The sequence below is a fragment of the Macaca nemestrina genome, chromosome 4 (genome assembly GCF_043159975.1).
Source record: "Macaca nemestrina isolate mMacNem1 chromosome 4, mMacNem.hap1, whole genome shotgun sequence".
NCBI classification, from domain to species: Eukaryota; Metazoa; Chordata; class Mammalia; order Primates; family Cercopithecidae; genus Macaca; species Macaca nemestrina.
In genome coordinates this window covers 72,403,375-72,428,663 of record NC_092128.1, presented here as the reverse complement: position 1 = coordinate 72,428,663, position 25,289 = coordinate 72,403,375, and the positions used below count along the sequence as shown (strand labels likewise).

General features: G+C 41.5%; 2 protein-coding genes across 7 annotated transcripts in view; one reads left to right on the top strand and one right to left on the bottom strand.

Annotated features, from left to right (window-relative positions):
* Window positions 1–18,381, bottom strand: part of LOC139362623 (uncharacterized) — a 78,855-nt gene extending 60,474 nt beyond the window's left edge. The window contains exons 1-2 of the mRNA XM_071094133.1: window positions 18,186–18,381; window positions 17,475–17,863 (exon numbers count right to left, since the gene is read on the bottom strand). Coding sequence (XP_070950234.1) covers window positions 17,475–17,863; window positions 18,186–18,381 — 585 coding nt within the window. The remainder of the gene's footprint in view (window positions 1–17,474; window positions 17,864–18,185) is intronic.
* Window positions 17,434–25,289, top strand: part of LOC105475503 (cyclin dependent kinase 6) — a 234,188-nt gene continuing 226,332 nt past the window's right edge. The window contains exons 1-2 of one of the 6 annotated variants that reach the window (XM_011730821.3): window positions 17,434–17,560; window positions 20,346–20,946. In XM_011730821.3, coding sequence (XP_011729123.1) covers window positions 20,714–20,946 — 233 coding nt within the window. In that variant the 5' untranslated portion in view covers window positions 17,434–17,560; window positions 20,346–20,713. Of the gene's footprint in view, window positions 17,561–18,828; window positions 19,009–20,061; window positions 20,947–25,289 lie in introns of those variants that run through there. The other 5 variants (XM_011730824.3, XM_011730822.3, XM_011730823.3 and 2 more) reach the window with 5 other exon arrangements.

The window sequence follows — 25,289 nt, the reverse complement described above, 5'->3', positions numbered from 1 at the left end:
AATTATAAAAGAAAGACATCAGACTAGCCAAACTATCATTTTGAAAGAATTAAGACAGCCATATTGTATGTTAACTATCAGCTCATCTACCTCCTCCCTGGTGTTACTTCTCTTCAGAGGCTACTTAATCTCATTGAGACAAGACAGCCTGCCTAACTGATACAGAAAACGAATGCCTTTTGATCTTATATCAAACAAGAGTTAGACTAAGAGAAGGATACAGCAGGCAAGATGATTGTCTTCCAAAGGAGAATTAACACTGCAGGAAGGAAAGTAGAAAAGCAGTAATATCTTACTTCGGAATTCCATAAACTAGGTTTACTTAAATAAGGATTGAAAAGTAATAAGTTCACCCCACTGAATGAACAGGGTTTGTTTGCTCTTAGTGATAAAGCACAAAGAGTACTGCAGCTATGAAATCTTTCAAAATTATCAATTTTCAGATAAGTGTTACATTAGTGATGGAAAGCATAATAGAAGTATAATAAATGTGAGAACACCTGCCTTTTAGCACTTAACTGTAAAGGACAGGTGTTTGTCAAGAACAACCTTTACTGCTGCCATATACTGCCCCTACTAAATAATTTTCTAGGAAGAGAAGAAATTTCTTGAAAGAGACTTATGATTTAAATAGCATTCAGTATGCTTTGTATAGAAATTATTTAGCTACAAGGGTGAGGAACTGGCTTTGCAATGACCAGAGTATCTGTGAATATACCAGTGTGTCTGTAAAGTTATCAGGCCATTATTTATACATCAAGAAAATCATAAAAAGGTATGTTCTCTATTCTAATGCAAAAGGTAATTTAATAATTACATCTGTTACAGTTTACATACTTAATATAATAGTAGTTTGGAAAACTAGTCCAAGAGTATGATTATATGAGTGAGATTAAATAAATGTTGGTATTCAGGGAGAACATGTTAGGAAGAATACAGTGTTTTCTTTTTAGATACAGATGATTTGAAAAATAACATGCTCTCTAGTGTAGTGGTTCTGCCAATTGGATCACAGTCTTGATATATATGAAAAACTTAGAATATCTGATATTTGGAAAAGCATATCCTCCCACTAATTGACATTTTTTAAGACTAGGAACTATGAAGAAATACTACAAAACAGTGCCAGAAAGGAATGAAGGCAGAACAAAATAACATCTTTTTCTTACCAGAGACAGTATCTATAATGATGAATAACAAAATCAACAACAACTAATATTGATTTAAATGAGTCTGGTAAACAAAATATGGTTGTCTGATTAGAATAGAGTATATGGGTGCCTTCAAAATAAATTCTGGCCCTCCTGGGATTTTTCTTCCAGTAATTCACAAGTCCACACTTTAAACCTTTAAACTACTCACTACTCAATTGTCCATTTCTTTCTTCTCATTTAAAATTTACACTGGTTCTTTGTTCTGCCATCTTAAAGGCACCACGGCTGTTATTTACTGAACTCCAATGAGACCCACTTCCACCTTTCTAAATGAATGCAGCACCTGGCTTTTGATTTTCCTCCACATCTTCATTCTTCATCGTCACCTCTGACAACTTCAAATTTCATGCTAGGGACCCACGAGATACCTCAACTATATAATCCCATAATCTTGCCACCTGTAATCCTCCAACCCCAGCCTACCTGAGTCATGCACCAGCAAGATCATTCGCTGAATTTAGTTATTACCAGCGCTAAGAGTATTCATTCTCCACACACAACCATGGTTCTACCACTGCACCTCTCCACCTTCCCACCTCCCTCTTTGTTTTCTGCTCACCAAGTTCAATAAACACTAAAACTCTCGCAGTTTAACACATTCATTAACTTTCTATAAAATGGAAGGTTCTTCTAGTTTCTTCTTTTCAACCCTTTATCATCCTTTCTAACACCGAGTCTCCAGTTCTCATTATCCACCACGTCAGTGGGCAAACTTACATCATACGCACTCTCTAATTTTCCTGTCTTTGCTGATGAGCATTGCTGGAGAAAACCTGGGACTGCCCTGGCTCACTATAACATACTTATGCTAGCTTCCACTGTGCTGGAAATGCCAACAACAATCCTCTGATTCATTGCTGGGAACATTCTCCCCAACGGCTCTACAAACATCATTCTTGCTCACTTACCCAAAGCCTTTTGTATCTTCCCTGTACCATTCATGCAATGACTCTGTGAAGCAATCAACTACAAACTGGTCTCATCTACCCTCACCTCCTCTTCACCTCAATATACAGATGTCTCTTAACTCTCTCCCTTTCCACCTGCCTTAAAAGCACTATTACCACCATTTACCTAACCCCCAATCCTGTATTTTTAACCTTGAGATCTCTCCTGAAGTCCAATGCCACACTAAAAGTTTCTTATAACATGTCCCAGTGCTTAGTCTAGAGCTGGTACAGGGTTGATACCCAGTAGATATTTATCGAATGAATGAATAAATGAATCTATACCTGAATGTGCTACTTTGAATACAGTTTGAAAAAAGTAGAGTTACTGGAAAAGAAAGAAAAAGAATCATCAAAGAGAAAGAATGTTTTATTTTGGGGTGGAAAGCAGCTTTCTGCTCCTTCTACTCCAGCTGCTACTATTATCTTCAAATCTAGTATTGAAGCGTTCCAGTGATTTTTTTTAACTGAGGTTTTTTAGGGTTGTTTGGAATATGGAATTGGGCATACATCAGACTAATCTAGCTGAAATGAAAACAACCTGATTGCATATGCAATGTTTTAAAGGGTAATAGTTAAATATATATTACTTAAATACACAGTATATCTAAAGTTATATCTTTATAAAAGTAGAAGGTGCATAAAATCACCCCCAAACCATTCTGATCATGAGCATTCTTTTTGCTACCTTCGGATGAGCATTCTTTTTGCTACCTTCGGATTCTTATAGTCTGGTGACTACTGTGCTTTCTGCGTTCTTCAAATGTATAGGATGTTTATGATAATGTGAAAAATGGTCACTTACCACATTGTTCTATATGCTTCCCCACATGCTGTTTCTATTATGTATACTATTTTAAATTTCTTATGATCTTGTTTAAAATATGTGTTTATACATTTTAAATTCTGTTTTTCTGATTTCTTCATTTATGATTTTTTGCCCCTCAAATGTGGATGAATTCCAGGAAGCCAAGATCTGAGCAGGGGAAGGAGAAGAATGACAAATAAACATCTTCCAGTGTCGGGTTAGGAAAATATTCGATCTTTCAATGTGTTCAACAAATGGGTTTAATAATGCACATTTCTGTATAAAACAGTTCACAACAGAAATATTTGCTACTCAGCCCATTTATCCTGGGAATTACACAACATGGACCATTTTCAATAATTCTTTCCATTGTAATGATTTCCTCCTGCTCAAGCAAGAGAGATGTACAAACCAGTTTTGTCTAGAAATGTAATATGTTGAGATACAAATGGATTGAAGAAAAATTAAAACACAAACATTTCCATCACTTTGGTTTGGTGTTGTAGTCTTTTTCAAAGTAATTTAACCATCTTAAAACTTTCCAAGATAATATAAAGTTGCTTTTTATTCAGAATCTATGCAACTAGCAAAGCGGATTTATTTTAAAGGCATAGTAAAGTACTGGTAGACCAAAACAAAAGATGAAGATATATTTTTAGGAGACCTGTTGGTTTCTTTTAATTCTGTAGCTTAAAGATCTTGAAGTACCTTTTGAACAACAAAAAATAACACTATGTTTAATATAATTTTATATTCACTTAATTTTATAGCCTAATGTAATAACCAGAATAAATTCCATAGATGCTAACTTTTAATTATTAAAACCATTCAATTATGTAAACCTCTCCAAACATTCTGAGTGAATATAAGTATAACATCATTCATTCATTTATTCAGCAAACAGGTATAGAATGTGTGGAGTAAATTATGAGTTAATTCTCCAAGGAGTTTTTCAAGTAATAGAAAGAATTAATATATATTTACATTTCACAACAACTTATAATAATTGTCACAAAATAGATGTTATAAAAATGCATAGGATTACAGAGATCTGTGATAATTATTTCATTAGTGTGACAATTCAGTGCATAGAATTGTGTGTTTCACAAGGCTGTCCAAATGAAAATCACACAAAGCACTGCCTTTATTCATGGTTTTAGGCTTTGAGTTCTCAGAATGTTTTACCATGTTTGCCTAAGCAAAAATTCAAGGCACATTTACTTACTGAGCATGTATTGTAAGGCACTAAGCTGGGCACTAGTCATATATATTTAAAATAAATAGAGCATGCATGGTCTCTTCACTTGAGGAATTCCTAATCTAATAGAAGAAAGAAGAAAAAAAAAAACCGGGGTTTCCACTGAACATATCTTTCATTCCTTCCTACAGTCTCACCATCATTGGAGTTGAACTTTATTAGGCACCAAAGCAACCGCATTATTTTATCAATGCCCCTTAGAAGCAGCAAGCAAGACAATTGGTTATGGTTGATTTTACAGTTAGCCCGTGATTGTTGATAAGACGAGTCAGTGTTTTCTAAAGAAATAGACATTGCTGGTACAACCCACACATGGGTTAAAAGTGCTGAGATGGCATTTCTGATCAACTTGAACAACGAGGAGTCTTTGATAAAGAGTCTCCGATCTCTAAAAGTAGGGGCTGCTTGAAAGAGCAAAATTCTATCTAGGAAGTGAGAACTGTGAAAGATTTGCTTGTGAGGACTCTTCCTGGTGACATGACAGGTCTTTCCCCTCCAGAATTCTAACTCTGTGAATGAGAGCAGAAACAGCAGAAGGAAGAGAGAAGAGAGACAGCTAATGCAAAACAGAGTGTAGTGTATGAGAGAGGATGTAAAGAAAAAAGTAAGGAAAGGCAGAACTTATGGGCGGGAGGGAAGAAGAGAAGGAAGAGAAGAAAAGGGAATAAAGGGTGAAAAGAAGGAAAGAAAAGACTGAACATATAACACTAGCAGCAAGGGCTCAAAGGGTGTGGTGACTATAATCCATTGGACTCAGTGCAATGCAGTAAATCCTGTGCTGGGTGCACAGGAACAAGGACAATAAAACTCTAAGGAGTAACAGCTGTTTTTTTCAGGAGGAATATTAGTAATAATCATAGCTAACACATACTTACTATGCACCAATCCTGTAAATGCTTACATGAATTAACTCAATAAATCCTCAGTACATAGCTACTCCAAAGACTGAGGAAAGTAGAATTGCTTGAGCCCAGAAGTTTGAGGCTGCAGTGAACTATGATTGTACCACTGCGCTACGGCGTAGGTGACAGAACAAGACCGTGTCAAAAACAACAACAACAACAAAAAAACAACACGGGAGTCTTATCAATTATCAACTATCTTATCAACCCAGATAAAGAAACTGAGACTTAGGGAAGTTAAGCAACTTACCCAAGGTCACAAAGCTAACAAGTGACAGAGCCTGGATTTGAACCAACATAGTCTGGCCCCAGTATCCCCATTCTTATGCACTATGCTACGCCTCTCATCAAGCATGCAAGAAGCTGAAGCAATAAGCTGATGGATTGAGACTTGAATCTGGCCACCTCTGGCTTTCAAACTATTTCTCACTCTCTATGAGGAAAGACATATGTTTTAAACAAAACTCACATTTGTTACACACACATTCCAGTGTAGGAGATAATTTCAATTAATGGAATATACTTACTCTATGGTCTTAGTAATTTTAGATTTAATTTTATCTTTGGTGTGAGACAAATTATCCTTAAGTAATACCTTTAACAATCCCAGCTGAAGGCTGCTAGTAGGAAATTGGTTGAATATAAAATACCTAAATTTAAGAAGATTATACTAAGGTATTATTATAGACAGTTATTCTTAACTAGTAAACTGTAACCCAGCCAAGGACAGGCCAGTTGCAAGCCCAAGTACAAAAGGGGAGTTCATTTATTCATTCAAATATTTATTTAGTGCCCACTATATGACAAATGCTTGTTTTAGTGATACAAGAGCATATATAGCAAAGTTCTTGCTCTCCTGTAGAAAACATTCTGGTAGGTATGGTGGAGACTGACACAGAACAAATAAATGAAGAACCCTATAATGTGTCAGATGGTGACAACTGCTGAGAACAAAAAATAAAGTGAAGTAAGATGGAGAAAGGGAAAGACTGCGGTGAACTCAATTTATGTAGGGTGGTCAGAGAATGCCCCTCTGGTGACTTTTGAGTGAGCCCTGAAGGAAGTGATGAAGACAGACCTGTGGGTGAAGAGTTTTTCAGCCATAGGGAACAAAGTACAAAGGCTCAGAGGTGTGATGTGCTTGGTGAGTTCAGGAATGGCAAGGGAGCCAGTCTGGATGCCACAAAGAAAGCAAGAGAGAGAGAGTGATGAGAAGAATCAGAGTACTGGTGGAGTAGGGTCAGATTGTGCAAGGACTTACAAACCATGGAAGGAACTCAGATTTTACTCTGAGAGAAATGATATGTCACTGAAGGGTCTGAATACTGAAGAGGACTGATATGATCTGGCTTTGGTTTTAAAAGGATTACTTTGACTGTTGTGTGCGGAAGGTAGAGGGCCAAGGACAGAAACAGGGTGATCAGCTGGGAGCTTATTGCAACACATCAACAGACCAGGTGAAAGATGAAGGTGGCTCCACCAGTAGTGGAGCTGTGACTTTAAGGCTAGCAGGATTTGCTGATGGATTGCCTATAGCATACGCAAAAAAGACAGGAGTCAAACTTGGTTGGTAAATTTTTGACTAAGTGACCAAAGAATGCATTTCTTAATTTACTATGATGGAAAAAAATGTGGGTGAAGGAATTTGGGGAGGTCAGTTTTGGATGTGTAAGTTTGAGATGTCTGTTAGACATTTATGCAGAAACATCCAGTAGGCAGACAGATATTCATGCCTGGAATTCAAAGAGGACATCCGAATGGAGATATGAATTTTGGAATGTCGGTATGCAAATAATACATAAAGTCTTAGAACTAGATGAGGTCACCCAGAGTGAGAGTGAAGAGGGGAAGATGAGGTCTGAGCACTAAGCCCCAGAATACAGCAATCCAGAGGTTGGGAAGAGGAAGATGTAACCAACAAGGGAGTGAATAGGAGAGGCTGTGAGGGAGGAGATGCAGTACAAGAGTGAAGTCCTGGGGACAGTGAAGGCAGCAGTTCAAGAAGGGTGTACAGGGAAAGTGCATGGGTCTTTTCCCTTGAAGTCTTCTATTTTCTCAATGAAATAAAAAGCAAAGGTGTCATGACAATGAGACCAGGAAGAAGGTGCTGGAGACTTGGGAAGATAGGAGAAGAAATGAAATAATCTCTGGAAAGCAGGATAGAACATTGACTAGAGAAATACAGTAGCATTGCCTACAAGTGGTGTGCTATTAAAGAAAGCTGCTCTTTTAGCAAACACAGAAGAGGGTGGGTTGGAGGCCAGGTGCGATAGCTCACTCCTGTAATCCCAGCACTGTGGGAGGCCAAGGTGGGTGGATAGCTTGAGCTCAGGAATTTCAGACCAGCTTGGGCAACATGGTGATACCCTGTCTCTACAAAAAATTAAAAAAAAAAAAAGTTAGCCGAATGTAGTGGTGGCATGCCTGCGTTCCCAGCTACTTGGGGGACTGAGGTGAGAAGATCACTTGAGCCCAGGAGGCAGAGGTTGCAGTGAGCGGAGATCATCCCACTGCACTTCAGCCTGGGTGACAGAGCAAGACTCTGTCTCAAAAAAAAAAAAAAAAAGAAAGAAAGAAAAAGAAAAGAAAAGAAAAGATGGTGGGTGGGTTGGGGTGCTCTGATTTGCAAAATTCAATGTCAGACTTGCTCAACTTCAGTGTCAGACAGATTTGAAGAAGTTGCGGGGAGGACCCTAACACAGTTAAGGCCAACCCCATCGGAGCATTGGCCTCTAGTGCCTGGTCAGAACAGGACGGCATTAGATATTTTCGAAGGTGGCCTAAAACAACTGAATCACAGAATACCTGGCACTGGCGGTTGAGTAGAAAAGCCAAAGGTGAAGGCTAACAGTGAGAAGAGGCCATAAGTTTGAAAAGTTATTCAGTCAGCAAGTGGGAGCAGTGTACGCAGGCAGGGAAAAGCAGAGTGAAAGAGGTCGGGTTTGTGGTTAGGGTTGAGGCAATGAATACTGGAAGGCTGATGGAAACCCATTTTTATGTGCACAGCACAGGGGAAGGCTTGATAACTTCAATGGGATTAAATGAGTTTGTAGCGGAACAATTCAACTGCTGATTGTTAAGTCTTAGAAGATACCTCCAGATGTCAGGCAGGACCAGGAAGAAAAGCTGGTAATGCAAGACAAAAGAACATTGAATCAAGAAGTGGCAGAAGTCGTGTGCCATGACAGCTAAGACAGAAGAGAATTTTGAGAAAAGATTGAAAACCGGTGTTAGAATTGCAGAGCCTAACAACAAAGAAAACCTGTATCTGAGTGCATCAGTGACGGTGTTGGAAAGAACAATTTCATGAAAGAGTTGAAGTATCAAACATCCCTTGAAGGTGAAGGAGGCTGGAAGTGTAAAACGAATGCCCACATCTGGAATGTCCACCCCAGACCTTCCATCGTGTAGGAAGCACTGGCTACATAATCTGCATGGTCCAGTCCAAAATAAAAATGTTGGACATCTAATTCAAAAATTATTAAGATGGCAAAGCAGAAATTATACCAAGTCTAGGACCTGTGCTACACTGAAGGATGCATGAAGCTGGCCCCATGGATAAGAAAGAAGAAAAGCAGAATGCCATCTGGAAACAGCAGTGGGTTTCTCAAGGATGCTAGGTCTAGGTGTTATTTTAAGAGCTAGGCAAAGGTTGAAAGCTCTCTACTCCCTGTGCCACTAGATATTTTTATTTGTCATCTCAAATTTAAAACCTTCATCAAGTCATCTACTTTTGCCATCTTTCTTTTATCTCTTGTGAGCTGCACCATTTCTTTAACGCCTCAAACCCAAAACCTAATAAGGAGTTTGGTCCTATGCTTCAGTTTCATTGTCTGCAAAATGGAGATAATTGGGTTTAAATGGGCAAATTACACAAAGTGCTTACAGCTATCCTGGCAGGACTCTTCTCATTATTCTGTTTGTCTTATTAATCAAATCCTATCAAATGTTTACTTTGAATTCTCTCTGGTAGACATTCTCTTTTTCCCCTCTTTCCTGGACTATTCCCCGGGGTCTTTTCACCACTTGTAGGATCCTGAAGATTGGCTTCTCTGACTCCCACGTCCTGCACCTGTGACTGCCAAGTCATCTTTCTTGTGTGGCTTTTGTCCTATCACTGCTCCAAGAACTACCTTTTCTGCTGGCAGATCTTAAAATAATTGTGTTGTCTGCCCAATAATCAGGTTTAAGCTTCCCCACCTGGATTTCACGGCTCTTTTTGACATAGCATGGACCTAGGCGGGTCAGATTAATTTAGCTTCCTGAGCTTCCCATCCACCACTCTATATGCTCCTGTTGAGGGAAGCCATGGTGTTGCAACCCAAAGACGGAGACTGAGGGTGTTGTAACAATAAAAATGAAGACCTTTACCAGCCCTGCCTAAGAGTTCATCCTCAAAGAAGATAACATGGAATCCATTATAAGAAAACAGATAAGTAAGATGTGGCCTAGAAGTGTGTACCAGGTGACTTCTGAGGTGGAAAATTATCTGGTGATACCTGTGTTTCTTGTGATATATCTTTCATTCAACCTGTACTTACTGTCTAACGATGCCGGACTAGGACTCAGATATAAAGAAAGTCTTCAGTCCCTCCCACCTTTGAGTCCATCATCCTTTATAGTCCTGTGCATATAGTCCTATATACATTTTTATAGCCTCTCTTAGTGGGAGTCAGTGGAGAAGAAAAGTACAGGAACTAAGTGGTCAAGGTACCAGATGGCCTATGGATAGGGAAAAGAAAACTGAGAAAAATGGCTGACAAGGTAACATTTGCATGTCAAAGGCCAAGAAGACAAGGAACTGTGGAAATATCCACGAGAGGTTAAAAAAAAGGCAAGGAGCAAGTGCGGTAGCTGCCCTTGAGTGTTTTTAGGGAGACAGTGTGGGGTAGGAAATGCAATGTCATGCTAAACCAAGAAGATAAGGCAAGTAGTAGGGAAGAGATTGACATGGTGACTTTTATTAGTCTATTTTCACATTACTACAAAGATACTACCCAAGACTGGATAATTTATAAACAAAGGAATTTAATTGACTCACAGATCTGCATAGCTGAGGAGGCCTCAGGAAACTTACAATCATGGCAGAAAAGAAAACAGGCAACTTCTTCACAAGGCAGCAGGAGAGAGAGCAAGCAAGAGCAGGGAAAATTGCCTTATAAAACCATCAAGTCTCATGAGAACTCACTGTCACAAGAACAGCATGGGGGAAACCACCCCCAAGACCCAATCACCTCCCTCCCTTGACACATGGGGATTACAGTTTAAGATGAGATTTGGGTGAGGACACAGAGCCAAACCATATCAGTGACAAACAGGGGGACACTCAGCACTTCAACAGAAATGGGAGGGGACATAGTGACTATGGAAGAGTAACGAGTGAGGGACCTTTTGCAGTTAGGCAGCAAATTATGGGGTTTTAAAGACAAATGCCAGCAAATACATAGGGTATAGATTTAAGGGACATAATGGGGTGGCCCTTGGGCCACACCAAAGCATTAAGAAAAGGAAGAACAGAACTACATGGAATGAAAAGGGTAAGAAAAACAGCAAGGAATAGACTAAGGAGATTCAGCAGTACTGGGATAAGATCTGAACAAGAAGGAGAGGTCTCTGATGAGAAAATCCACCCTCTCCTCCATTCCTCACATACCTAGAGTCAGCTGTGGTTTTTGTCAAGGCCCAAGATAATCTTGGGTATGCTGTTTCTTGGGTTGATTTTCCTGCAATGAATGAATGTTTCATTCCAGTTCAAAAGAAAGACATCTCCATTAAAGGATTAGTTATCCCCCGAAAGAGAAAAAAAAATGGAAAATATGATTTTGTGAAAGGGATATTGACTGTACACAAATATTTATTAAATGTCTATTAATTCCAAAATGCATATAGCAAGTACTTATTTAATTCTCACACCAGCCTAATGTGGTAGATTATAGTATTCCTACTTTATTGATAAGGGAAATTGGTGATCTAAAAGCTTAAGAACCTAGCCCAAGGTTACACAATAAAGCCAGACCTTCAATCCATGACTATCTGGTCCTAACTATGTATATTTCCCTTCCCTGAACATCTAGAAGGACCTTCAAACAATGCACATGGTCTGATGCGGTGGAAAATAAGAACACAGAGAGAACAGCTGTTCCTCCACTCACGTTTTAATAATGGCTTTTAATCAATAGCTCCAGAAATATACTGGAACCTCTCAAATTCACAGTATATTGCCTTTGACTCTCCCACCCCCACCTTCCCACTTTCTCACTGGAGTCCAACTGGCACTGACATTTTTAATAGTTTAGAGATAAGTTTCATGACACCTTCGAAGAGTTTCTGTGATAACCCAAGATTTCTAATCTTGGATATCCTGGTTCTATGTAAACTATTGTAACCTATTTATCACATTTTTGTTAATGAGGGTTGATTAATTTATCACTTTTAGTTTTGGCTGAATAATTAAAGCCTAGCTCCTCCTTCCCCATATCTAATGAAAACACTAGTGAATTTTCCTAATGTTTTTCTAGAAGTCTTCATTTCTACTCAGTCTTAAAAACCTACAGGGTTAGGTTAGAGAGAACTCAATATAATTCACATTTGAAATCCAGAAACCTTTCCAGGTTGCAGACATCAGAGTCCTATCCTCTGATATTACTCTTGTTTAGGGGGTTTATAAAAACAGATCTATAATGATGGCACCTAGCATATAACGCTGCTCAGAACTACAGCATTTTCAAGCTGCAGCAGCTGTAGAAATCATCCAGTCCAATCATCTCATTTATTGATGAGGACCTTAAAGCCCAGGGGTTTAGTGTGTTGCCCAAGGTCATACAGGTAGATTGTGGCCAACTCCAGTTTAAATTTCAAGTCTTTCAATACCCAGAACAGCAACCTCCATATCTCCATATCCTCTCTTGTGAAGATAAAATTTTGTTGTCTCTCTCCGACTGTTTTGTAATATCTTTCTGAATCATTAGAAAACCCATTTAATAGGCATGGACACTGAAGGTCAGAAGAATTGAATGACTGGTCACCGAGGATGCAATGAATAGTAAGTACTGAGAAAGGAAGAACTGGGAATGAAAACACAAGTCTTCTGATTTAGAAATCAAGGATTCTATCTTTTAGGACATAGTCACATAGATATTAAGGATATTGGCAAATAAAATTAGCAATCTTTCTAAACTCTGGGCTATATAGTATCTAGTTTACCTCAAACTCTAGTATTTGCTCTTTTAAAATAAAATTTATTTAATTGGAATTTTGAGGAAACAGAGACATTTATCTAAACACATTTTCTTTCAGCCAATATTTTAGGAATTTGTCTTTAAACAAATCTAGAAATGTACCTAAACACATTTTCTTTCAGACAAAAATGTTTTAAATGACTAATATCAGCAACACAAGAAAAAACATACCAAATTTACCCCAAGTAGCAGGATGACCTGGCTCTTTCCTGTTTAAGCAACATGGAACACTGGTCCTCAACTTTCAAATGTTATTCTAGTTATGTCACGGTGTACCAGTCTGTTCTGTGCCCGCCTGACTCAGTAACACTCCTAGAAGGGGACAAGAATGATTACTGAATTCACTGACCACTTACCAGAGCCAGAGGGCACAACTAGGAGTTGGAGGATTGTTAAAGGGAACTAAGTATGCTGGGTGCTCTTGGGAGGACTCAGGGTAGCTTAACACGGTAGAAAGCGAATTGCCTCAGGAGTTAGAGCAAAGGGGGATGTCTTCCAGCTGAAGGAATTTCAAAGGTTTTATGGAAGAGCTGAGCGTGCAAGGATGACATGACTTAGAGAAGAGGGCTAAGAAGGAAAAGAACTGTAGGTAGAGAAAACACATTTCTGAGGTCCTGAAATCAGCACATAGGTCCTTAAATTTTATTAAGCAGTTCCAAAGAAGACGGTCTAAAGGATGCAAAGTCAACTTTTCTGTTGACAAACATTTATTGGACATAAAATGCTTGCCAGTTACTGTGCTAGGTACTGGGGATGCAAAGATGTGAGTAATTTTGAACAAACTTATAACAAGGTTTAGAAATCAAACTCTCGCTTCAATTTATGGTAAAATGTTTGATCCACAGAACTATGCTATGATATATTTTCTTCTAGGCATTCAAAGAATTCTGCAAAGAATTCCATTCTATGTTATTTTTGGGAAAAATCTAGAATAAGACAACATAAAATAGATTTACATGTGAATATGGAGTCATACATATATGACCTCATTTAATAAGACATTTAATTGCATAATAGGATAGACACAGAAGGCCATTCATCCTGAAAGAATCGGGTTGCCTGGCTACGCCATACCTATAAGCACTGAGGCTGCATCTCTCAGCCCCACGACCTCAGCATGTGCTTCCTTCACTTGTCCCTGCTGCCAGGCCATTCACAGAAGTTTCTCCCTGGGTGCCTTCTTTGTCCCTCCTCCTACCTCTGAGATTCCACTTTATCATCGTTCACTCCCACTGTGTTATACCTTCACTGCTCCAACTGAATGGTCTATCTAAAGCATGTAAACACCTTTTAGCTCAACCAAAAGCAGCTATGGCAACACAATTTTTAGGCCATGTGTGCAGCTGAGATGCAAGTATTATCTCAGAAAAGAAATGTTAGAAACAAGTGAAAATTACAGGTCACTGTAAATAGAAAGAAAACATAGGTTTTTTTTTATGTGATTATCACCATCTTTTGTAAGTATATTTCCATAGTTATCTTTCTGATTACTCAGAATTCTAATATAGATGATGAAAGGATCTTAAGAACATGTTTCAAACTCAAACATGTCATAACAATATGCCAAGAACATACAGGTATTCACACACACACACACACACACACAAAAGAAAAAAATGATATGGGTGTCTATCAAAAGGGAAAAATTTTAAAAGATGATGGCAATTATACAAATATGAACATAGTACTGACATGTTGCACAAAGAAAATTATAGAGTAGTAGAATCAATGGAAGCAGAATGTTCCAAAAGATAGTAATGTTTGTTTTTTTCCTCCTTAAATGTTATAAGCTACTACTTTATTTCTATTTTTTCCCTCATGGCAGATATCAAACTCATTCCAAGTTTCACTGCTCAAATGCAATGCAATAGATCACATGCAACAGTAAAAACAGAAAAACCCAGGTCATTCCAAATTTACAGAAATAATTTATTTAGAAGACTGAAATTTAAAAATCATTTAAAGCTCAGAATTTTACAATGCAAAAAGTTGATAATACAATTGACTTTTCCTAAGATATTTAGCAAACTTTCAACAATATAGTTCAGGGGAAAACCCAACAAAACATCTTGGAAATGTCTGAGAAGGGAAAGAAGAATGCATTAAAATGCACTGCATTTATATTATGCTATTTCTGTTAAAATTATAGTTTCTCATGATTATTACTCAATAAAGATAACATGTACACAAACACATAAATCAGGTTAAAAAGTAGAGTAACTTGTTTCAAAGTTAAACTAGAAGTGTATTTTAAAATAATTGTGTAGTAAATTACAGCAAAATCTCATTTCTGAGTTTCTGGAAAATATATTTTATAAACTCAAACAGCTAATATAAATCAGAAATGAATTAGATTTAGGTGTACATTATGTAATTATTATTTGTAACTAAATTACTCATTTCCTTAACAAGGTTAAAAATTATAGACCAGAATTTAAAATTTTATGTTTATTTCAGTGAAAACAAAATTGTACAGGTATTTGATATATAAATGTTCACTCATTAAATACATTCCTTATATGACACTAAGAAATCTTTCAGTGTAAGTTACACCACCATATTTGGAAATAAGTCCATGAATTGTAATTTTTAAATAACTGTAAGATGATTTGCAACTTCAGAATATCTGATATGTGGTATGAAAGTATTGGTTGGAGTCATTATTCTTGAGTTCTATATATTAATTCTCAGAAGACTCCTAAACAAAGAAGTTGGAATTTGGTTCACAGTTTAAAAACTTTGAACAAATTTTCTTATGATAACCTGTTACCCACAGCAGAAGTTATCCATAAACAAAAATAATCTGGTATTTACTAATTTCATACAATCAGTTGTAAAAACTTCCTTGGGTCTGAAGCTTTCACCAACTGGGATTTAATGTGAACCATAACCAGGGAGAGTGAACAACGATAAATTAACATAAAAGATAGCAATATCAGGAAAAGAAGAGGACAGAGAGTTAACACTCAGTATTAACATATATAATTAAATAAAGTTTCATTGTTTTTTACATTGTCCAAATGATCTAGTAACCTAAATCATGGAATTTCTGATCTAGCAATGGCTGTTGTCAAATTCAGTAATTAAAACTTCAACCCAGTGTAGAAAAGACACTTCTCTGTTCATTTAAAAGATATTTGTAGCTTATTTTTTTTTAAATAAATGATTTATTCAAATAAATTCTAGCCATGATGTGCTGGTTCCTATTTACTGGCAATTATTTCTGGATTATATAAACGTGTTAATTACCATCAAGTAAACCTTGTTTTAAAAGGCAAATGGTAAGTGTGAACAATTATCCAAATGGAGGATTCCCATTTGTGTCTCTGGCTTAAAGTCTAGTGATTTGTAGTGATCTAATATTTTATGTAAATATAAAATCTAATGATTTGCCTTATTAAATTTATAAGATATATGAGATTATAGATAGCTTTATAAATACAAATTTTGTTCAGAAAACTGGATCTTATTTTAGAAGACATGCTCTTAACACAAATGTATTTTATGAATTATCTTAAGCTTAAAGACATACAATTATTCACTTTTATTTTTAAAGAAAAAATATTATAATGCATTGCAAAATATGTGCTACTGGAAATGCATCAATTTTTTATTTCCCTAGCCTTACCTTATACTATAATATAGAATCAATTTTATAAAGGCAAAAATTTGATTTACTATGAGATCAGTAACATGGTTTTAAAGTCAAAAGATTTATAGAAGTAGTATGTCCAATTCAAACAGAATTTTGCCGGGTTTTAATTTTTCTACAAAGCACTGAAGTAAATAATTTTGTGAAGAGTTTTTCTTTAATATGTTTTAAAGGGTTTCAAGTATTCTACAGATAGAGATTTTGGGGAGAACACCAAATTCTTTCCAAAAAGACAGCTATTTCAAGTTTTCTTTTACTCCATTGTAGAAGGTTTTAAAGACTTTTTTTCTCCAAAAGCTCATTTTCACCTGAAATAATTGTATTCAAGGGTTTCTCAGCAGGTAAAGTATACATTCTTACAAGGTTTCAAATTTCAGATTTCCAATAATGCATTTAAACTGAGCACTCCTCTTTCTGTGTATGTATCTATTATCTGCAGTTCTATTATTTACACTAAATTTTAGTCTTTTTAGCTCCTCTGAAATACGTTAGTGAACCCTCAGCAGTTACTAACCACTTAATAATTGTGAACCCGCCAGCCCCTTCAAGTAGATCGTTAACCATAAGAGTGCCTGACAATTTCCAAACCATACCCTCTGTCTAAAAGGAAAAGATAGGGCTTTGTGAGGCAGAAAGGAAGCGAAGGAAAACAAAACAAATGTAGCTCATGCTGAAAGTGAAAAGTGCTTGAACAGATTAGTATTTTCTTTTCTGCAAGGCATCCTGCCAAACTTTTTCTTTATTTTTTTAAGAGAAGAGTTATTTTTTGGTCTGATTTTTCAGTTTCTTGGAAAGTATTGGTATTTACCACCCCCATCGGCCCTTCATAATTATTGTTAGTTGTTTTGTGTTTTTCCCATCCGTCCACGTCACACAGTGAGGATACCCCCTGCTTCACCCTGTCAAAACCCCAACTCTGGGCGACCCTGGGTTTGGAAACTCCGCCGACTCCCGACGACACGTCCCACTCTCTCCCACTAACGCCGCTTATTTTAGTCGCAGGATCCCCCTACTACAGTTTCAGTGAAAGCCGGAAATTTTCATTTAACTCCCCTGCCCCCCCAACCCCCCCGCCCCGCGCCTTTCTAGCCCCCGACTCGTAGAAGGGAGCTAGGGAGCCCGGAGCTCGGAGCACTGCCGGGGCTTGGCCGCCTCCTTTCTCTCCGGAAGGCTTTAATTTGCACACTTTCTTGCCACTGCGCCACGAGCCCCCAGCCTCGCCGCTGGGTGGGTCTCCGGCAGAGTTGGCTTCTCGGGTCCCTGCCCCCACCCCGCGCGGTCGCCCCCGCTGCCTCCCTGGCTGGGGCCCCCAGCGCCGGCCAGAGCCCCGCGGCCCCCGTCCGCCCCCAGCTAGCGGCGCGGGCGGCGCCCTCCGCCTTCCCTCCGCCCTCCGCCGCTGTGCCCACCCCCTCGCCGGAGAGAGTGCTGGTAACTCCTTCCCCAGAGTCTGATTACCTGCTCCGCGAGGCCGCGGACACGTGCGGAGAGCCGACTGACACTCGCAGCCCCCTCAGGAGGCCCGACGCGACTGGGCCCCTCAGGTGAGGAGCTGTGCGCTCGGGTGGGTGGGCTGCGGGGTGGGGGGTCCCTGGGGAGATATGGGGGATTGGCCGGGGTCCGAGGCAGAACTGTGGGTGGGGTAAGTGGAGGCTGGCGGGGGGTGGGGGGGACCTGTGTTTCCCTGGAATCGGCTTTGGTTAACCCCTTACGAACTGAGACGGCGTTGGTTATGGGGGCCAGTTTTGGGGAGCTAGAGGATTCTAATCTGACGAGAGGGGGAGATCCTACGCTAGGGACACCCGCGACACCAAGATCCTGCTTCCACGTACCCGTGCGCACACACACTCACACAGAACACTCCTCATCCAGTTTCTCCAAACGGAACTGGAACTCTACTCGGACATTCACATAATAATTCACATTTAGGGTTCAAAATGCACTGCCTCTAGGGACTCCATGCTGGAGAATGTGCTTGCATTTCCCCCACGAAAACTCCCTCGCCAGCTCGCTGAGGTGTGGGTGTGGGCTCCACCTTCCCCTCCACGAGATAAATGTTAACGCAGGCTTCCTGCGGGCGTGTTATGCACAGAAGAGTGCACGCAGCCGGCCGGTGCCCAGGCTTGGAGCCCCACGAAGACGCACGTTTGCTTTACTTTCCAAGTTTACTTTTATCATTTAAAATATTGGAGTTAAACACACGCCCCGTGGTGAGCAGCCCTTGTCCCCGCAGGGCGCCCGTCCGTGTGCATATGGGCGCATCTGCGTGTGCGCACACGCGGGAGTCGCGGTCCCCGGTGTGGCCTCTTGTTGCCGTGCTGGTGGCGACCCTTGTGGTGCTTGGCAGGCTTCGGGAGAGGCGCATGAAGGATTTCATTGAGTGTGAAGACAGAGAGCAGAGACAGAAAGCAGAAGGAGGCGGCTGCAGCCTTTGTAGTCGCGGAGGAATGCGGAAATGTTGAAGCACTATGTCAAACTTTTTTTGAAATGGGGTCAAGTCACATTCAGCCAGCGTGGGAAAGCAACAACAACAACAAAAAAAAAGTGGAGGAGAGGGGGGGAAAAGGCATTGCTGCTCCCGTTTCTCTCCGCCGAAGCCGACCGTCTGGGGGGCGAGTGGGGGGAGAGTCAGGGTAGTGCGGGGCCCGGCGGGGGCAGCAGGCGAAGTTCCCTGCGGGGGTGGGACGTCCCCGACGCTTCCTTCGCTGCGGAGCCCGGGGCTAGACTCGAGCGGGAGGGGGATGGGGGGACGCAGGAGAGGCGGGTTGGGCGGCCGGCGGCGGCTCCCCGGCTACCTGTGTGGCCCTCGACCTGGCTCAGACGCCCGGGCAGTCCTTGGGGGCTCTTTCCTCGGCTTTTAAGGAAAGTTCTGAATGGAGTGAGTGCCAGAAGCTCTGCTTTCGCCGCGGTCCGCTCCACGCGCTCATCGTGGGGGTCGCGCCGTTTGTTTAATTCCTGGCAAAAGGCGAGCGGGGCAGCGGTTGCGAGGCAGGTAATTCCGAGGTGCCCCGGGAATTCCGGACACGCGGCCAGCGTGGTGAAAGTCCTGCCGAGGCCGCGGCGGCCGTGGGGGAGGGAGGCTCCCTAGGTCCCAGATAGCTGCTGAATGGGGAGGGAAAGTTAGGGTACCCTTCTCCGGCGCTTTGTTATGCAGAGGGCTCCGGGGGCGTCCGGCTGCAGCCTGGACCCGGCCTTTAGCCGGAGAGGGAATGGGGCAGCCACCTCCGCTACCTACAGCGGGGTGGTCCTGGGAGTGGGAAAAGGTTCGCGAGTCCGGGCCCCGAGGGCAGAGACCTTGTTTCTCACCCCTGGAGGCGCAGGGTTTAACCCCCCACCCCCCACCCTTTGAAAGAGAGGTTGAGTTTTGCTCAGGTCGAAATCAATTTAAAACTTCAGGACGAGGCGCGATTAAGCTATCCTCTTCCTGAAATTATTCTTTAAGAAGACGACAAGCGAAATTGTGACGAACACCCCTTTCTCCCACCCTTGGGATCCCGTGGGGGACAGTGTCTCCCCTTCCCCAGGACCTCTCGTTCGCCCACCCCCGATTAGCCCCAACCCTCCCCGACCAGATGGCTGGTCTTCCCAAGGTTTCCACCAGGGAGGTCCTCCCAGTCGGAGAGAGAATTCCGTTTCCAACCGAGACTCCTTTACCCCAAAGAGACCATTTGTGTATGCGAGTCGTTTTTAAATGTCTCCTCGTAGAAAAACTGAAAGTAGAAAGAAAGGAAGCAATTTCTGAGCAGATGTCTGACCACCCCTTCTCGCAGACTCACAGCATCGGGTTACAGGGTCCTGGGAGCCCCCACCCACATTCTGCGGCCCCACACGGATGGACCCACAGTCCTTCCGCTCCAGCTTGTGCGCGACCCTTGAACGCCCTCCGGCACCCCTGGACCCCATCTCCCTGCACGTCCGGGCCTCAGGAGGCGGGGAGGGTAGCGACGCAACACAATGATATAGGGATAAATATTAAGCCGTGACATTGACGTGCCCGGCGCCTCCCCTCCCCCGCGCTCCCGGCACACTCTGGGCTGCTCGGCACGCCCCCTCCCGTTCCACTGCGTCCCGCGCCGCTCGCTCATCCCCGAGGGGCCCCTGCAACCTCTCCGCGCGAAGACGGCTTCAGCCCTGCAGGGAAAGAAAAGTAACTTCGCTTTTCTCGGAGGAACCAGGAAGGATTAAGCGGCTTGGGAGAGGGCAGGAGCGCGCGGAGGGTAGCGATGGAGGCTTCGTAAAGGAGGAGGAGGGGAGTCTGGAGGAACCCCGAGGAAGGCTTCTGGGCTGTCTGATTGCACTTTCTTCTTATCCTCCCGTCTCCTCCTTTAGGTGCAATGATTCTGGACTGAGACGCCCTTGGGCAGAGGCTATGTAATCGTCTCTGTCTGTGCTGAGGACTTCGCTTCGGGGAGGGAAGAGGAGGGATCGGCTCGCTTCTCAGGCGGCGGCAGCAGCGACTCTGCAGGCGGAGTTTCGCGGCGGCGGCACCAGAGTTACGCCAGCCCCGCGGGGAGGTCGCTCCATCCAGCCTCCGCAGCCGCGAGAGCCCCAGCGCCCGAGCGCCTGAGCCAGCAGGGAGCAAGGAAAGCTAGACCAATCTCCGGGGAGCCCCGGAGTAGGCTAGCGGCGGCCGCCAGCTAGTTGAGCGCACCCCCCGCCCGCCCCAGCGGCGACGCGCCGGGCGGCGTCCAGGCGGCATGGAGAAGGACGGCCTGTGCCGCGCTGACCAGCAGTACGAATGCGTGGCGGAGATCGGGGAGGGCGCCTATGGGAAGGTGTTCAAGGCCCGCGACTTGAAGAACGGAGGCCGTTTCGTGGCGTTGAAGCGCGTGCGGGTGCAGACGGGCGAGGAGGGCATGCCGCTCTCCACCATCCGCGAGGTGGCGGTGCTGAGGCACCTGGAGACCTTCGAGCACCCCAACGTGGTCAGGTGAGCCAGGGAGCTGCGCCCTTGCAGTCTGGGGCCGCGCGCGCGGGGAGGGCCGAGCCGGGAATCCTCAGGCCCAGAAAGGTGTGGGGCAGAGGGCAACTGGGGAGGTCCTGCGCGACTTGTTGATCTTACAGAGTGAGAGTTAAGTTTTGTCGACAGAGCCGCGAGCCAGAACCGGTGACCTTGCCAGACAGCGAGCCGAAAGACAAGTCAAAAAACATGACCTGCGCAGGCTTCCCTGCAGCTGTGCAACTTAGAAGCGTTTTCTCCCTGCCCTCCCTGAAGGAGGGTCCGGGGGAGGTGGGTGCGTTTTAGGGACAGGATAAGCCAACCGGAGACATGCCCCGCTAGCTCCCGCATATTTTTACTGGCCATGCCGTTGGGGAATTTTTGAAAGACCTAGTAGGTGAGACTGGAGAATGAGGATGCTGTGTGGTAATCAGTGGGAACTTTATGGGTGGAGCCTAGTGTAAATCAGGTTAAGAAGATGCAGAAACATCATAATATTTTTGCCAGTCATACTCTCAGTTTCTCTTTATTAAAGTTGCGTAATAAGAATGACTGCTGGTGGTCTAAGGAGTTTGAGTGCTGATGCCCAATTTCAAACAGCGTCATAAAAATTTCTTCCAAAACTGTTATCCCTGTGTCTGTTTTACTTTATATCTCTGGGCGGACATACTCTTTAGACTAATTCTCCAAAGGGTTAAATGTGAGTCCAAGATGTGGGATGGTTAGATCATAAATGTTCTGCCCATGCTTTTCCCAGATGGGGTGTGCGAGTGAGTGGGGAGACAGCAGTTCTTACTCTCTCCTGCGTGGTAACCAGTATTAAATGAAAATGTGTGACTTAGGATAATGGTGTTTTCTTAGTGATCCTGGAATTTCCCCATTGTGTGGTTGACATTGTTTGGTTGTGTCATCCTTTTCCTTTTTAAACAGAGATGCATAGCTTTACATTAAAAAGGAATGCCTTCTACAAATTGGGTTGTACAAAAACTTCTACAAATTGGATTGTGATTTTACTTTTCTCGATCTTGAGAAAATGTGTAGCAGAAAGATCTTTTTTCTCATCCATTTAGGGCTTCTGTTCAACAAATACATGCCTACTGTGTGCACTGAGGATGAAATTATGTAAATAAGCACAGCTAAATATTTTTGTAAAAAGTCAAACAATTTAACATTAGTCATCAAAGTGGAGAGACCCAAGACTGACCTTTGAAATACCAAACTCTCTACAGACTCAGAGAGACCAAGTCGCTACAGAATCTTCCTCGGAGGTTTTAACTTGTCTCCTCTTTTCCCAGGCTGGTGATTTGTGCGGTGCTTTGTTCTCAACGCAGTTTAGACTGAAGCTAGAAAGCATCAAAGAATCATAAATACATAAATAAGGCAGTAAATGGTTATGAAGTTGGAACCGCATTATACCTCTGCTTTAGCTAGTGAAGGAAGGACAAAAGATACTGAGATTGCGAGAATGAGTGTTTTGGAAGATGACATTATATATTAAAAAGCTATAGATGACTTTTTTAGTGTGTATTTTCTTTGTTAAAAACAACAAAATCCCTTTTGGGGGCTCTTTGTGATATTGGAGGGAAAAGGGGAGGGTACATTTAGCCCCCTGTAACTCAGTTGTCATCCCAGAGGAATCACCTGAATACATACTGAAGGATGAATTCCACCACTACAATTTTAAGACGAAAAGTTCTTGTTTTATTTTGTCTGTTACCTATGGAGTATCCAATTAAGGGTCATTATCATGTGTATGAATGAATAATGTCCCTCCAACACAGAGGTACTACAGAGGCACCCCTGTATAACACTATTGTTTACAAAGCTCACGCCATTCTTATAACAGAGGCACACTTTCTGCCATTGTGCTTGTAGATTTTGTCTGATCCATCCTATTCTCTTGATTTATCCTCCTGAGATTGATGTGTTTCTAGACGTTTCTAACGACCCATGACTTGGATTCTGTACTGTGAATTTCAGGAGGATATACTTATGAACTGAAGACAAAGGCATTGTTTTCTGAAGTTATTTTACATGTTAAGTGGCACCTTTTACATGATGGCACCTACCTGTTGAAGTCGTGAGAATAAAATGACATGGTGTATGTGAAAGCACTTTGTAAATGTAAAAGTACTTCAGATATCTAAAGGATTGTTTGCATTTCAGCAGATTAGTAGGTCTCTTGCCATGGAGCAACTTTGCAGGAAGGAGTCAACTCACCTGACCTTTTTTGTAGAACAAATCGTATTCAAACCCAGACATTACAGGTTCTGGAACCAAGAAGCTACTTGAGGATAATTAGCCTATAGGATGTCAGAAAAGACTGTCAGTCACCGAGCCATGAAATTCAGTGATACTTGAGGAAATTATTGATGATGTCACCCTCGTGAGCTACAGATCTTCATTCCCTTTTTGTTTCCTTCCTATTTCTTCTCTTTTGCCTCTGTCTTGGAACAACCATTGGTCCCCATGACTTACTTGGCCAGACTAAGAATTCTGGATTTTAGAGGTTGCTAATATTTGCTCAGACAGGGTCAGTAAATAAGGATAGTTGACAGCAATTCTTTTCTTTCCAAGGGAGAGTTGTCAAAGTTGGGTCCCCAAACCTGTGATTTATTATTGCCCCTAGGATTAGTTTTACAGTCTTAAGCCTGGTTCTTTAATGGTTTCTTAAAAGGGCAGATGCTTTTATAAGTACCTTCAAGTCGTAAGTAATTGATCATAATTATAGGCCCTCCCCACAGATAGTTAAGCCTCTAAGCTAACAGGAGCATAATACACATATTAGTTTTTTCAAAAGTTTAAGATTTAATTTTGGTGGATTTGCCAGAAAAACTGACTTGTTATTGCTGGCACTGGTACTGCCTGCATGCACAGGGATAATGACTTGAAATTCTTGCTTACCTGCACTTGATGTATCCCAGGCCCTCACTTGATCAGCCAGTCAGTGTGTGGGAAGTAAATTTACTCTTTTTTTACATTTGGTAATCCCAAATCCTGGAACCTTTGCCAGAATAAGACTTCACTGTGAACCTGTGTTGGAGTTTCTGCACTGCACAAATGGATCCTGTTTTAACAGCCTGAACTAAAAACAAGAGATAACATAATAGCATGTTTTGTCAGCAGTCAGTTCATTCACCACATATTTACTGAGGGTCTACTATGTGCCAGACTCTTCTAGAAGTTGGGGATATAGCAATGAACAAGCCTGGAAAAGTCTCTGCACTTGTAGAACTTGCCTTGTAATGAGATGAGCAGTTCGTTCTTCTCTTTAAAAATTTACTCATCTTTATTTTAATTGCCTTGTTTTGTTATACTTAACCAGTTTTATAGAACAGATATTTCTGATAATCCGGTTACCAGGAATTTCCTGATTGAGTAGGCAACATAACCAAAAGGCTAATCAGAATCAAGTGCCTTTTGAAGATTAAATTTTACCTTGGGGACATAGGGATTGATCTATATGAGATACTGACACATAGCTAATATAAGTAAACATTTGAGCTCCATTTATTCAGAAAGGATTTAGGAAGGGCATGTGCTTTAGAAACCATGGGGCTAGGTGCTGGGAAAGATACCTGGGTAAATCACACCTGGTTACTCCTGAAGCAGTTCTTCCCATGTTTGAAGGAATAAGATGATCACCATAACCCTGATACATGACTGGATCATGTGCTGTAAGAAAGATACAAGCAAGTGCTTACCTGTATTGTCTCTAGGGATTAAATTTATTAGTGTAACAGTGAAAGCAATTCAAATTCAAGTATTGCCTCTGGAAACTAAAAGTCATTACGTATCAGTGAATAAACTTGTGATGTTTAAATATTATAATTAGAATATTTAGTCACTGCTTTAAAAACAAAACAAAACAAAAAACCCAAAGAAAAGGCTGTAAAGCTTAATGATTATTCAAGGAGAGTTTTCTAATTTTCTCTCTCTTTTAAAGCTCTTAGTAATATATAGCATAAAAGGTGAATAAAAATATGATTTTCTCTAGAAAACCTAATTGTTAACAGGGTGAAGGAAACATTACATATTTGACTCTGTAAAGCCGGGTCTTCAATTGGATTAGTTCATGAGAATCCTTCTGAATAAAATTGCTATTTGTGTGGTTGAATAATACATTTACTAGGGCTTTTTTCAATAAAAGCAGGAGTTTAATTCTCCTTTTAAATATCAGTATGTTAAAAGTATGTTTCTTCTTTCTGTCTCTGAGAGTTCCTTGAAAAGTTTCTAATTTATCAAGGTTGTTTAGTAAATAAACATTTTCACAGTGGTATTCTGCTCATTTTTTGTTTCTGCAGAAGAACTTGATAATGCTGAATTTTTGACAT